Here is a 16,357-nt window from a genome sequence, read left to right on the forward strand (position 1 = left end):
ACTGGATCTCAAAGAATTGATGATGATAGTCGAATCCCATTCAATAGCTAGTTTTGTAATACCCAGGGATTTGTTGAGAATTAGACCCTCCACTAGGACAGTTATCTCAGCTACATTATTGGTTGTTTACTCTAATGGAATGATCAATTTAGCAACTATTGAGTTGTCCCATTTTCAAATGATACACCTTGCTCCAGCCTTCCCAGGATTTTAACGAGAGGCCCCATCAAAATTTAGCTTAAACCAGTCATAGGAGGGGGGAGACCATCGACCAATTTCCCTCTGCTTCTTCCTATCCTTGCTACCAAGACTAAAGAAAAGGAGGAATTGTGAGGCCAAACCATGAGTTCCTCATTGCATTATCCCATTTCAAAAACCTTACTCCTTTCCTCAAGTATTTGAGATTTCTACTATTCACAACCTCAACAATGGCAACTTCCTCTTTATTCAAAAATAAATCCATTATCAGTTTATTATCTTGGAAAAGCCTCCTTCCTCTCTTTCTAGGTCTCCCACATAAGCATGGAAGGGTTGGTTGTCCATATGTAACCAAATAAACTAGACATATATATTCTAGGCTAGGATGAAAAGAGACTACAAATATCCTTGGGAAAGGCTGATTTCCATCCTAATTTGGCACAAATCCACTACCAACATTCGTGGGAGAAGGGACAACCCAAAAGGATATGATCAATCATTTCCACATCATTGTCACATAAGATACATCTGGATGGGCCTTGGTAACCAAGTTTCCAAAACCATTCTGTAGTGATTATTCTACCTTGTAGAGGAAACCATGAAAATATTCCTACCTTCAGAAGGCATGATTTGTGCCAGCAAAGCTCAAAAGGCAACCCAAAATCCATAACCAAATTGTGTTTAATCGTAGCCCTTACAACCATATTTAGAGTTATACTGACCACTCTTAGAACCAATCCAAACCAACTGGTCCTGGCCCAATCTAAAGGAAAGTGTTCTACCCTAAGTATTTCCTTTAGCCGAGAGACTAAATCATCTCTCAGAATGATATCTTCAAATCTCTTCCAATGCCAACCAAAAGTAGGATTATGAGAATCCAACACCATATAATCTCTAACTTTGTCTCCCCATGCCAACTTAAATCTATTCTTGAATTCAATTGTTTACATGAGGTTATCAATGGTTGGAAAACCTCCCCAAGAGTCTTCCCAAGATATAGCATTGTTGCCATCTACACTATCCCAATTAGTGATAATCTATCTGCACTCTAACATGAAATTCCATATTCTGGATTATTTAGGAGGATTAGATGTTCTAAAGATGCAATTCCTATCATTATTCTCCAAGTATTTTCTTAGAAGGATCCAAACCCATTTCAACTTAGGATAGCCACACATCCTCCATACTGATTTGGCCCCTAAGGCCTTGTTTTGCCACACTTGATTCTTGAGACCCATACCTCCAAGGTCCCTCAATTTACAAATCTCATCCTAAGAGATTAATGCCATCTTTTTATGATCTACCATGCCCTGCTAATAAAACATACTCATAATCTGAACTAGCTTCTTACTTACCCCACTAGAAAGGGACAAGCATGGCAACAAATATATCCATAATGTCAAGATGGGTGATTACAACAAGACAAGCCTTCCTGCCCATGGTAATAGCTTCCCTTTCCAAGAAGAAAGTATTTTCTCCATTTTCTCTTTTAGGGGATGTCATAGTTTGGAAGTTTGTGCTCCTTTATCCAAGGGTATTACAAGATACTTACAAGGCAGTTGACCTCTTCCAAAGCCTAGGATGGCCAAGATTTCCACTTCCCTCAACCCCTAAGTATTGAATAAGAGGACTTCTGATTTCTCCCTACTAACCACTTGTCCTGAGGTTCTTTCATACACCTCCAAAACAAGCTTAAAAGCTTTGGCCTCCCCAACCTGACTACTACCCAATAGAAGGGTATCATCTGCAAATTGTTAATGCGTCACAACTTTCATATTATTAGTGATTTTAATGCTTCTAATAACTTGAAGTTCCTGAGCCTTCTTGAAATATCTCCCCAATGCCTCTACCATAATAATGAATAGGAAGGGAGATAGCGAGCCAGCTTGGCGCAAGCCCCTCGAGGACTCAAAGAAGCCAATCAAAGAACCATTGGCCAAAACAGAGAATTGTAAAGTAGAGACACATTGAAAACCCCAATTAATCCATTGTCTTGGAAAAACCAAAGGCCTCAAGACACTTACACAAAAATATCCAATCCACTTTGTCATAAGCCTTCTTGATGTCCAAATTGATAAACATACAAGCTTTCTTATTTGTTTGCATCGAGTGTATGGTTTTTTGTGCAATTATGACCTCATCTAGGATGGATCTACCTAGAACAAAACCAGTCTGCTCTTCAAAAATGATAGAGTGTAAAAAATTCTTTAGCCTGTTAGCCATTGCTTTCAACATGATCTTGTATATTGTATTACATAGTGATAGGGGTCTAAATCCATCCTAGGAAGAAGCATTCTCTGACTTTAGAATGAGCATAATGAAAGTATTTTTTACTTCTTTGAGCAAGGTTATAGAGTTCTGGGATGCCTCCACTGCTTGAAAGAGCTCCTCTCTAACAATGTGCCAACATTTCTGAAAGAAACATGCCGGGAATCCATTCGGACCTGAGGCCTTGTCAGGGTCAAGCTGCATCACAACTTGTTTAATCTCATCCATGGTGAACTTAGCTATGAGCATCTTATTCAGCTCTTTAGTTATGAATTGTAGAATATTATCTAATAGAGTCTTCTAACTATCTAGGTGAGAGCAAGACCAGTTGTTTAAAATGTCCTTAAAGTAGGAGGCAACACTTAAAGCAATTGCTTCCACGTCTTTTGTATATTCACCATTATCTATCTTAATTCTATGAATTCTATTAACACTTCTCCTCGGTTTAACACTGTTATGGAAGAATTTAGTATTTTTATCACCCGCATCCAACCAGACCTCTCTCGATTTTTGTTTCCAAAAAAATCTCTTCCTTTGCCAAAATGTCTTCATATTTTGCCAGTAGATCCTTTTCCTTGAGGAAACACTCCTGGTTCTTTCCATTGGCAATGACCTCTTCATTGAGGAGCTTCAGATTTGATTCTATGTTTGTTTTTTCAAGAAATATATCCCTGAAATGCTCCTTGTTCCATACCAATAGATGTCTTTTAATAGCCTTCATTTTTTAGAGTAGACAGAACATTCACGAGCCTTCAAACCTCTCAGAATTCCACCATTATTGAATGAGATTAAATAAATTACTATCCCTCATCCACATATTCTCAAACTTGAATGGGTAACACAAAGATTTAGTTTCCATCTTGCAATTAAGTAAGACTGGAAAATCGTCTGATCTAGGTCATGGAATGACCGAAGCTTTAATTTTTGCATCAATTGAAGCCAAAACTCCATGCAAAAAGAACCTATCAAGCTTCTCTACAATCAAAGAGAACCCTATCCTCTTATTATTCTATGTAAACACCCCCTCCCCTGTTTCAAATTCAAAAAGGTTATTCCTCATAACGTAATCATTAAAATCAACCTGGGGTTGGGATGTGCGTTGGTTACTCCCACACTTACCTGAAGAATGTAGAATTGCATTGAAGTCCCCACCAATTATAGTTGTGATCAAAGACCATTCCATCAAGAAGATCTCAATTTATAACCATACCAATTTCTTATTAAATTTGGGAATTGGACCATATACATTAATCACTTGGAATTTCATTTTGAAGTTGATCTCATTGACAATCCCCCCAATCTAATTGCTATTTCTAGCTCTGACATCAAAGGTTATGTTTCTACTGCTCCACAAGATAGCTAATCCCCTAGATGCACCAATATATTGAATCCCAATTGACTCTCATGATCCAAGCTTCCTTGCAAAGAGTCCAAGTTCATCCATACTCAGTTTGGTTTCCTGTAAGATGACAACATCAACTTTTGACACTTTAATTTAGTGCTTAATCAAGTGTTGTTTATTAGGGGCCTAGAGGCGTCTAATATTCCATGTTAGGAGCATCATGGTACTTGTGGAAGGGGCTCTCCCTTCCTCGATTTCATAATTTTAGTGATTTTGGCTTGACCCTCTGCCATTCCATCCAATGCTCTTAGTTCTGCTAGGGATTTTCTCTCTCTTATGTTACTTGGGGACTTACCATAGTTTGGTTTGGCCTTGCTAGTATCCTTTTGCAGTAAACCTAGTTCTTGATCATCAAGACTATTATTTTTTGTATATTTTTCTTCCTCGTCTCCAAAAAAGAGTTCATTCTCTTCTAACTCTAGAGCCTCCAATTCCAAAATCTTCTTAATCAATTCTTCTTTTTCCATCTAAGGATCCAAAATTGCATCCAAACAATCATGGAGGGGTTAGTGTCCATCAAATTCTTGTCTACCAATTCAACCTCTTTATCCATAGGCCTAACATCCACATGGGCTAAGGATGGATAAACAATGGCATCCTTTCAATTTGACTCTTTTGTATTATCCTGTATCACAAGATTATTTTGACAAACCTTCTTTGGTGATGGTGTGATAAGATATTGGAGATTATCATCAATCTCCATCCTTAGAGTCTCTATGTCCCATCTTAGTTTTTTGAGCATAGTTTTAAGGTGCTTATTCTTATCCGATGAATCCTCCCCAACCATTTTCCATTTTTTTAAATATCTCTTCTTGCTTTCCCCCATTTCACTTAGATAGGGATTGTTCACAACATGATCAAGAATAAGGGATAAATTTGAAGGATTGGATGTACGATCACCGCAGTCCTGCAGATCTATATCCTTTGAACATTTAGGGATAAATCCTTTCCCTAGTATACAATTTCCTCCTATCATTCCATCTAGCACTTCAACCAATTGGATCCATCTCCCATACTTGGTAATAACATCCAAGTGATCTAATAACTTAAGATCCCAATCTACTTAGATCCATATCGATGAGGAGTTTGACCTCATCTGACTTTTTGAAAAAGAAAACCTCATCAATTCCAATTAATGGGCTAATACCCTCTGCAATTTTCTCTAGGGTTTCCACATTCCAACATTCAAAAGGTAAATCTTTCAACCTTATCCATTTGGGGACCCTAACTGGTTTGTGGGTTTTAAGATTAAAAATTGGTTCCCAATCAACACAATAATCGGTGAATCCTTCAAAGAATAGAGGTTTTCCAAACATAATCTCTGTTTTTCAAATTTTGATCTATGCAGTCTACTAATAGAAAACCGTTAGAGAGGGGTTGAATCCTTACCCAATTATTGAAAGTGTTAATCCACCACTTCATTATGCTATCTTTTGACTCTTTTGATCCAAGCCATCTTACGAACAAGCCATAGTCCTTCAAATGATTACAAGCTAGTTTGAGAAGTGATGCAATCAAGGCAGGGAGATCCAATGAAGGACAACCCAACCTTGTAGCTCAAAATATAAACCATGCAAAGAATACCTGTAACCGATAACAAGGTTCCAAAAACAACAGAAAGAACAACTAGTAACAACACAAGATACATAACTGGTAAACAATGTGAATGAATCTCATTACAATATGAAGGATTAAACATGCCACATGCTGGATCACAATCCAAGATACAAACAATGCTTACAATGCAATTACAAGATCCACAAATCATCTACACATCAAGTCAGCCTCTGGTAATAGTCTGTCAGTTCTATCCTAAGAACAATATGTTGGTTCAGCCCTAATCCGGACCTCAGCCTTCCGACCTCAGTCCTACTGGATCATAATCTCGCCGATTCTACATCTTCGCTCAATCTCAATACTCTGTCTTCAATCTTCTAACTTCTATCTCCTCGTCTTCAAATGATTCACGAGATTCCATTTTTATACCATATGCAAATAATTACAATTCAATCAAGTCGGCCCAAAGACCAATCAATTCATGAAACATGCAACGTTAACATGTTAGCTCAAATCACGAAGAACAATCTCCAAATCATAAAATGATGCACAGACTTCCAGGAATACCAGCCAAGGCCCAAAGCAACATCTGCAATGATTTGCAAGTCACGAAGATTAACCGCAACCCGAAATCACCTTCACTCAACACTCTGCAAGACTAACCGATAAGAACACATCAATCGGGACAAATACCAGAATCCACATCTCACTGGAAATAAAGCCAAATGCTATGAAACTCAAACATGATAAAGACCACGAACATAAGGGAATAAACCCAAAATCACAATGCTAAATGCTCAAACATTAAGAAATGCCATGCTCTCAAGCAATTCCACTGAAAATTGCCAAATCGGTAAGAACTAGACCGGTTCTCCTCCATCAGAGTCTCGGGGTTAATTAAAAAGTGAGTCCCATCACTTGATCTAGTTCAACGATCTATCAATAAGTACTTGCAACTGCCTCAAGGGATTCAACGATCTAACCATAGCTTCCGGTTGCCTCTCCATGACGATCTACTGGTCCAAACTGCAGCCTGCCTCAATCAGTGATCTGTTCAAGTGTCCACCCACTAACTGCCTCAAGCTCAAGCTCTAGGATCGATGGTCTACCTGCAAACCTTTCTCTGCCTCACATTCAACGATCTGAACAAGTCCACAAGTTTCCTCAACCGGTGCACAAACAACACTCTGTCCAACAACAGGTTCACGAACCAGCTATGATACCATTTGACGCAGTCAAGGTAGGGAGATCCAATGAAGGACAACCCAACCTTGCAGCTTAAAACATAAACCATGCAAAGCATACCGATAATTGGTAACAAGGTGCCAGAAACAACAACCGGTAACAACACATAACACATAACTGGTAAACAATGTGAATGAATCTTATTACAATCCGAAGGATTACACATGCACCACATGCTAGATCACAGTCCAGGATACAAATAATTCTTACAATGCAATTACAAGATACACAGATCATCTACACATCAAGTCGGCCTCTAGTAATAGTTTGTCGGTTTAGCCCTAATCTAGACCTCAGCCTTTCGATCTTAGTACTACCAGATCAGAATCTCACCAGTTCTAAATCTTCGCTCAATCATAATACTCTGTCTTCAATCTTATAACTTCTATCTCCCTATCTTTAAATGATTCACAAGCTTCCATTTATACCATCTGCAAATAATTACAATTCAATCAAGTTAGCCCAAAGACCAATTGGTTCATGAAACGTGCAACGGTAACATGTCGGCTCAAATCACAAAGAACAATTTCCAAATCATAAAATAATGCACGGACTTCTGGGAATATCGGCCAAGGCCCAAAGCAACATCTCTAATGATCCGCAAGTCACGAAGATCAACCGCAACCCAAAATCACCTTCGCTCAACACTCTACAAGACTAACCGATAAGAACACATCAATCGGGACAATACCAGAATCCACATCTCACCGGAAACAAAGCCAAATGCTATGAAACTCAAACATGATAAAGACCACGAACACAAGGGAATAAACCCAAACCATAATGCTAAACACTCAAACATGAAGAAATGCCATGATCTCAAGCAATTCCACTGAAAAACTGCCCAACCGGTAAGAACTAGAGCGGTGCTCCTGCATCAAGAAGTTCAGAAGGCAACATCATTGCCTTGGTTCTTTCAGCCAATGGTATTAAGGCCCTTTCATATTGTGACTAATTAGACCCTTTGTCATACCTGAAGTTCCAATAACCAGAGAGATATGACCTCTGCAAATTCCTTACTCTAGGGAATGGCTTTGATTGATAATGTTTTTCATACGGAGGGCAACATGAACTTGGAGGTTGGCTATACTGTTGGGAAGCCCTGGTTTGGAAAGTCACTATTCTTGCTTTGTCCTTTCTTTGAGAGTTGCCTTGGCTGCCAACAAGATGCTTTCCTAAGTCGGACACTTGCTTTTTTGGCTTCCATACCCAAGATCTTATTTTTCCTATCAATATCCTCTTTCCTTTGGGAATTGCATTAGTGCTATTTGCTACATCAACTGTCCTTCCTTTGCCTACCTCACCCGCCTGCCCTAAAGCTATCTTTTCTTTGCTTTGCCAATTCTTAGATGAATCTGCTTCATTCAAATCAATTTTCCTGGACCACACGTTCCTATCTCTTTTTAACCCTTCTTTAGTGAGGATTTTTGATAATTTTTTCTTTCGCCCATGGAATTGTTGCTTCCTTTGAGTGGCATTATTGACATGACCCTTAATGTCATACTGCTTCTGATACTACCACTTCTCCATGTTATCCATCAACTGCCTTCATCGCAACCAATTTTGATTTCCAAAAATGTCTGAATAACCAACATTCATGCTTTTGATCATAGCACATTTATCAACCCATTGCCCTCCTTCATAAACCCATTGGGGTTTATGCTTCCCCTGCCATCCCTCTTTCAAATTAGCCAAGTTTGCTTGGCCCGATTATGAAGCTCTTCCATCATGATTTCCTTACCCACCTCATCACCCCAATTGCACTGTCTAGTTCCAACATAACAACAAAGCTCTTGCCATTCACCATTCTTGTATGTTTGGTTCCTATCTTGCTCTTTGTTGCGAATTTGCTCCTCTCTGCTCCTACGAGTCTACTCCTCCCCATTCTCGCGCTCCATTTTTGGTAATTTTAAACAATAAATATTTATTAATAATAAAATACTATAAAATCACAATAAATATATATAATTGATATTAACAATAATAAAATATATTAGATTACCATTAAAATAAAATAAAATATTAAAAATATATCAAACAATTAAATATTTATAAAATACATATATTATTTATTAAAATAAATTTAAATATAATTGTATGCGGGAAAAGCGGGGCGATGAAACTTAAAATGTGAAAATTAAAGCTCAAAGAGGCTTGTCCACACACCCACAGGACTTCTTGGTGCAAGTTATGGAGTCACGAAGAATGACTCAACTTCCCAAGGATGGTTCCATGGTTCTCTATCTCACAAGGTCCCTCAAGCCAATGCCTTTGCTCTCAAATCACTGAGCAAAGTGGCTTAGGGATGACAAATGCAAGAACGAGGGATGCTTATGATTGATCTAGTTATGAAAATGCATCCTATCTATGCATGATTCTACAAATGCAACAAACTAGATTATAAGATGACAAGATTAGTAGCAATGCTATCCTAACATGATATATTAGTTACGAGTTAAGCTAATGATAAAGGAAATAGTCTAAAATGCTTATTAGATTTATTCCTATAACAAAGAGGAGCTAGATGTGTTAATAAAATTGAACATAAATGAGACACTAAAGCTTGCATGGATCCTTAAAATGGAGGAATGAGAGCTCTATTTATAGTGAAAATAGGGCAATGGATGGTCATGATTGAAAGAGTTAATCAAGGGTCAAGTTTGAAAGTTGTCAATCCATGTTTTCAATTTTCACCAATGAAATGGTGACAATTGTCAACATAAGGCTGGTTGAGAGGAGAGGTAAGAAGCCTTAAATGCTTGAGAAGACCTCATGGTTACCCTAGGAGGTAAGGGTTAAGGTTAGGTTAGGGTTATCCATTGGATAAAGCTTTTACCCAAGGGGTAAAATCATATGCAAAGGTTAAAGGAATAACCATGGTCAAAGAAATAAATGCTTGATGAGACCCTTGGGTTAGATGGAGGTTAAGTTAGTCAAAAAGTCTCTAACCATGCCACTAAGGGTTAGTTAACCATTAATGGTTTGAAGACTTTGGGGACAAATTTGTAAGAGTCCTTCCAAATTTGGGGGCATTCAACAAGTTAGGCTTTAATGCCTTTTGAAGACTTTACTCCAAATTTGAGAAGTGACCTCCTCAAATATAGGGAAAGGGGATAATGGATGGGTTTGGGGTTAATTGATTAGGATTAGATGGATTCTAGAAGAAATTAGGAATCGGGTTAGGAGGCAAGTGGGAGATGTAGGAAAATGCAAGTGGGTGAGGGAAAATAGAATTAATTAAAAATAAACTACTTTATTTCAATTTGGTTGCAAGTTGGGGATTTAAATAAATTAGATTTATTTAATTGGGCTATTTAATTAAATGTGAATTTAATTAAAAGTAGAGAGAAGGGTTCTAATTAAATAAAATGATTTATTCAATTAAATGATGCAAAAAGGGCTTAAGTGAATTTAACTAAATAAATTGAATAATTTACTTAGTTAAATAGAGGAATGAGAATAAAATGAACATTAAATATTCATTTAGGAATATGGTCATTTTTATACGTCTACAATAATCATTTTGTATTATTTAATATTAGATCAGGGTTATCTATTAATTACACTTATATAATATTATTTAAATATTATAATAAATTTATTATTTATTAAATATAATATATATCAAATATACATTAAATAATTATATTTATGTCTATCATTTCAAATAAATTATCTTTATCAATTAAAATTTTAGACCATTTTATTTAAGATAATTTAGTTTTTAAATATATTTTGTTATAAAATTTGTATCTATATTTTGATAAAGACAAATATTTGTTAAATAGAGGAAAAAAATGAACTTTCATTAAATAAAAATAGTAATAACTTGATTAAATACTACTCTTGGTAGGAACTAATAAACAAAGAGTTGAGAGAGAACATAGATTATACAAACATAACATGAGGAGGATACTCAAGGCAAGTGTTTAATATTTATTGATCATATCAAAATGTTTTTATCTACTCAAAGATACATTTAATTTTATAAACAAGTGTCAAATGTATGTGCAATTAAATACATAGTCCTAGGATGACGTCTTTAAATATATAGTCCTAACACACAACTTGAGAGCTTTAAAATTCTAGACTATTAATTAAATCTAGTTTTAGAAGGTCCCTTTGAGAACATAAGCACATGTGTGAATGGTGTAAAATATAGTGGTAAAAGCATGAAGCATACCGTTTTATCTTAAAAAGTATTTGCGTCTTTCTTTCTTTTATCTTTCTTTTATACATATATAAATACACTTCATCAAGCTATAATTTGATCCTAAACGTCATTAATGTAAACTTACAAATCCCATTTCATATACGTTCAAACCTCAAGAGGATTGAGCATACACTCCTTATATTATTGTAAGACAAACATTACTTCAACTATTGATAGAGAGTTGTCTCATATATTATAAACGACTTAAAATTTATGAATAAAATATAAAAAATTCTAAACCTTAAAAAAACAATTCCTTTTCTTTCCCAAAGTGCTACATAAAACAATAACAAATAAAAGTAAAAATAATTTAACATACAATAATAAATTACTCAAAATTTATAAATAAATAATATAAGAAAAACTTTTCCATTTCAAATTATTTTAAATAGACGATTTGAACATTCTACTATTTTTATAACTATAATATTTATACTAATTATTACCTTCTTTAACTTAGAGTTAAATTTGGAAGACAATCACTCACATGATCTTGACCACATTCTAAAATATCAAATCCTAACATTCAACAAAACTTAGATCTCAATAAACTCTTTTTAAATTATTGAACTTTACCAATTTAAAAAACCACATACATTTCTTTAAATATAAATAAAACAGAAATCAAGAACCTTTAACTAAATATAACTTTGAACCAAAGAATTTAATGTTTGCAAATAGATGGACAATGACCTCATTTCCACCTACAACAAAGCTATTCTCAAAAAAATTCAAAATATATAAAAAAAGTCCAAACAAAGACCTGTCACCATTCCAAACCTAAAATTATTTTAAATCCTCTTTTTCAATCTTAATACAATACAAATTAAATAAAAAACAAATCAAAACTTCCCCCCGCTAAATTTCTCAACCTTTTAATTACGCGCACACACCCTCTTTTTTTCTCCCACTATTCTTCTGTGGTTTGAAAACTACCAAATTATAAATAAAGCACGGAGATATCATGCGGTGATCGGACGGCAGTGAAGCGACAATCGGGCGGCCTATGAATCTGAGCCGTCAGATCTTTGCTCCGTCAGCTCAGCCATCCGATGCGGCGAAACGGAGGAATCACGGCCGTCGAGTTATTATTGAATTCAATTTCAAAAGGCAGGAGGGAGAGAAAGACAATACGAAGAGGAAAAAAAAAAAGAATCTTTAAAATCCGTCAAAATCTCTCATAAATCAAAACCCCTGGCTGTAATCCTCAATTTTTCAAAAATTTCTGCATTTTGAAGTTGTGCAGGGGCCGATCTTGCTGATAATAAATCAATTTTTTGATATATTTGGAGGTGAGCTGCTTTAGCTGTCCGCGCATTCTGATTTCTTTGTCTGATTTTTTTTTTGGTTCTGTTAACTGATTGAGTAATGGCGTGTTTGGAAGATAGTTATAGGGCGATGGAGCAGACCGTTCAGCCACAGCAAGGGGAGCTTCCTCCTAAAAAGCTTGTGAGGCAGCTGGATTTCACGTCATTTAACGGGGTAACAACATCTTCTGTCAATGCTCCTCCTCCTCCAGCTGCAGCTGCAGCTGCTGCTATCGCTTCGGTCTCTTCTGAGCCCCCTATGCGAGCGGCGCTGCCGGTTGTCGTGTATGATTTGTTAACCTTTATATATATATTTTTTCATTCTGATCTTATTCATTTGAAATAATTGCCGTCAAATGCCCTCAATTTTTTTAAATATTTAAAAAAAAGTTTTATCAATTAAAGCGTTAGTTCAATGCGATGTGTTTTGGGCGGTCAATTGAGAAGATTTATCAGTCTGAATTAGTTAATTTTCAAACTTTCAGAATCATAATTAGGTTCTCTCGCTGCACGGCCACACGTGTCAGCTGAATTGTGGTTGTCTTTTTCTCTTATATAAGAATTTTATCAGAGCCGTTTATAGTAGTTTGGTAACAGACATGTAAACTATTTATAATTTGAAAAAAAAGATCGATCTTATCCTCTATAAAATTGCAGATTAGCTATGTTTCACTGTGATCACCTGGTTCAGAATCTCTAACATTGACCTAGAATTGTAGTGTTTTTTGAACTCGGAAGCTTAGTGATTTTAAATTTTTTGAAATCAATGAAGGAAAAAAACTTATTTGTGGGATTAATTGTTCTTGCCAATTTTTGGGAACAACAGAGGGTATCTCTTCTGTAAAATTCAGCTACGGCTTACGCCTGGCCTCGTCCGTGGCGATATGCAATATTCCTTATGCCAAATTCCCCCAGGAATTACACTTGACTTTGTTGTCTGGGGTTTGCAACACCCAAAATTGAATGTGGTTATCTTTTCTGTCGGATTTATCAAATACTTACACTTGGTCTTGTCTGTTGAGATATACAATATCCAGAATTTGATGTGGTTGTTTATTCGATTAGACAATTAACATTTTTAATATTTAAGCTTGTAACAATTTTTTTGGGCATTTGAATATGTATAGCCAATATGAAAGCTCTGATGATATACGACTTGAGCTCATCCCATTCAACATTCTGTTATTATAATAGTTGTATATGGATTTTTAATAATTGTAAATCCTCTGAGCTAATAAGTAACTTGAAAGAACGGCGATGGCATATGAACTATTCCATATTATACATCCAAGTTGGACTGTAATCATTGGGTCCCTTGTTATTTGCAATCTTTTAAGGTTGCTGACATTTGAAATTTTATGGGACTGGACCACTCTTATGCAATTGCCTTTGTTTTGCTCTTTTGCTGGTGATTTTTATTTCAAAATAATCAATGTTAAATATATGCTATAAGAATACATATTTTACCAAATCTTTTAAAATTATGATTAGATAGTTTTTGCATAGCAACTGTGGGAGCTGAATGGTGGTTATTAATTTAAAAAAAAATTTCTTAAGCAACAAAGTAATGGCTCATCAATAATAAAACATTTGGAATTGCAGATCAGCGAAATTTGACTGTGATCATTAGGACATCTAAAGTCCAGAATTGGTGACATCAACTTGAGTTGCAAGTGTTTTGGGTCTCGTAAGGTTACAGAGTAATCTATGAAGCCTCATAAAATTTCAAATTTATGCTTATTCTTTGTTTTGTAAAACTGACCAATCAAGAAAAGAAACAAATATTTTTTGCCTAATTAGTTGTTGTTATCCTATCTTGAGCGGGGTTAGTGTTATCGCATTCTCTGCCAAATGTTGTTATTACCTTTTCTGTTATCATCTCGAATAATGATAAGTTTAGTGTCCTTTGAGCTGATAGTTGGCATATTTTGAAAAACTTCTAAACAAGAAATAGTTTATGAATCACAAAATCAAACCACTTTACATTGGAGTTGACTTTAATCACTAGGTTCTTTGAGGTTCAGAATTAGAAACATTGTTTAGAATTGCTGTATTTTTAGGGTCTGATGAGGATCTATAGTGGCCTCTTACATCTTGTAAAATTAAAAATGTTATGCTTTTAGCAAAGAATATAGAAGTGAAAGAGTGAAGAAATGCATTTGCGTATTGGCTGTCATTATCACATAAAGCAAAGGTTTAGGATTGGCTGTATTGCGTTTGGGGCATTGATCTATTCAGTTATTAAGATATTATCATTCAAAATGATGATGAGTTTAGTGTCCCTTGAGGCAATAAGCAAATAATGATAGCCAATATATGTTAAAAATCACAAAAAACACAGAAATGGTTAATGATTCAGAAATAAATAACTTAGTGCTCTCTCTACTATTAATTCTACTGCATATTAGACAAGTTTAACAATAATCACTAGGTCCTTTTAAGTTTAGACCCTGCAAGGTTATATAGAATTGAAACATTTTGAGCACCAAATATTGTTACATAGTGATCTATGAAGCACCATAAATTCAAAATTTCAATTAAATTTTAGGGCCTAATAAGTTGTTTAATTGATCTTTATTTCTAATAATTCCTGGGTGGTTTGGTTAAGTGTAATTAAATTCCAAATATGTCAGAAGCATGATTAGGTGTACTTGATGCACAGCGACACTTCTCTATGTGGTTATTGGTTTTTTTATTTTGGCTATCATGATTTTTTAAATTGTAAATCATAATAGTTTTAGTGTCCTTTGGGGGCACCAACAAATTTAGCCATCCGAAATTCAAAATCTGTAATATTTTCTACAACTGGAACTTTTTAGGATCAGTAAGGTTATATAACTATGAAGCCTCATAAAGTTCAAAAATTCAAATATTGATTGTTAATGGGAAATCAATAGAAGGGAGAGTTTCATTTGCATTGATTGTTGTCATTTAACACTTTTAGCAAAGGTGTAGGGTTTGTGGGACTCGGTCAAGCTATTGGCAAATGTTAAACTGTCTCTTCCAACAACTAATTCTATACGTTCTGGAACTGAGCATGGGAATCTTAGCATATGTTGTTTGAAGACCAATTTTAGAAGGTAGGGTGAATTCCTTTGTTTCTTAAAGTATTGATGTTAGTAACTCAGTTGAACTTGTTTACATATGTCAGAGTAAAAGTTCCTCATTTTTTCTGAGAGTTTGAAGATATTTCTTTTATTTAGGATAAATGTCAGCTTCCTTTTTCAAGTTGATCATATGATATGCTGTCTCTTTATCAGGAGTAACATTAAGCATATGATGCAGAAGACCTTTGTTCAAAAATTGATTAGAAAAATTAACATTCACCCCCTTAAAGAAAATGGTTGGAAAATGAGCATTCGACAAATAGTCCAAAAATATCCTTCAGAAATACCTGTTAAGATTAGAAATTCTGAGTAGAAATATAAAGTTTAATAAAAATTTGTATTTTGTACATGCTCTATGAGGTAATGATAATCAAAATGTATTTATTTATGATAATGAGTAGTCTAATAATGAATACTTGAGCTTAAGGTTTACAAGAAGCTGTATAAATTAACATTTTAAATCTTAAACTTAATATCAAAATTTCATTTTTGTGTCCAGGACTTTAGCAGGTTTTAGCTAAGAAATCGTCCTCTTGGCTTAGAACTTAAGCCACTTCCCCTAGATCCTAAAAAAATGAATTTTTTGGTTTGGCTTCTTGGTTTGGGCACATGTAATGTTTCTTTAAACACTGACTCTCGTATAAGAAGCTATGCAATACTAGCATCACACTTTCTTTTTAGCTGTAGTAGGCGATTCAGCAAAATGACAACCAAAATAGTTTATGGATCATCTTACAATATGTCATATCTTTATGAATTATTTTGATAGGTTCTTTGCAATAAATTTATATGCATATGGATTTCATATTCAACTTTCTTACATCTTATATAAATGTGTATGTATATGAAGCATTAGCATCTAAAAGGATCAAGTATGTACATGAGTTCAAACGTTCTCATGTAAGATAATTCAAACACTAGTGGACAAATGTAAATGTACAAGGACTAGAGATTTGAATTTCAGCTAAACACTAATTTTGCTCCTTAATTGTTTTAAGTAGGGGATGAACTTGAAAATACTATATGCTCATGAGAGTTCAAACGTTCTCATGTAAGATAA

At 35.0% G+C, this 16,357-nt stretch overlaps 1 protein-coding gene across 3 annotated transcripts in view; it reads left to right on the plus strand.

Annotated features, from left to right (window-relative positions):
- Nucleotides 1-11,825: 11,825 nt before the first annotated feature.
- LOC131069870 (protein tesmin/TSO1-like CXC 5) overlaps nucleotides 11,826-16,357 on the plus strand; it is a 31,669-nt gene continuing 27,137 nt past the window's right edge. The window contains exons 1-2 of one of the 3 annotated variants that reach the window (XM_058005440.2): nucleotides 11,826-12,175; nucleotides 12,268-12,475. In XM_058005440.2, the coding sequence (XP_057861423.2) occupies nucleotides 12,282-12,475 (194 nt within the window). In that variant the 5' untranslated portion in view covers nucleotides 11,826-12,175; nucleotides 12,268-12,281. The remainder of the gene's footprint in view (nucleotides 12,176-12,267; nucleotides 12,476-16,357) is intronic. The other 2 variants (XM_058005442.2, XM_058005444.2) reach the window with 2 other exon arrangements.

The sequence above is a fragment of the Cryptomeria japonica genome, chromosome 6 (genome assembly GCF_030272615.1).
Source record: "Cryptomeria japonica chromosome 6, Sugi_1.0, whole genome shotgun sequence".
Taxonomy (NCBI): Eukaryota; Viridiplantae; Streptophyta; class Pinopsida; order Cupressales; family Cupressaceae; genus Cryptomeria; species Cryptomeria japonica.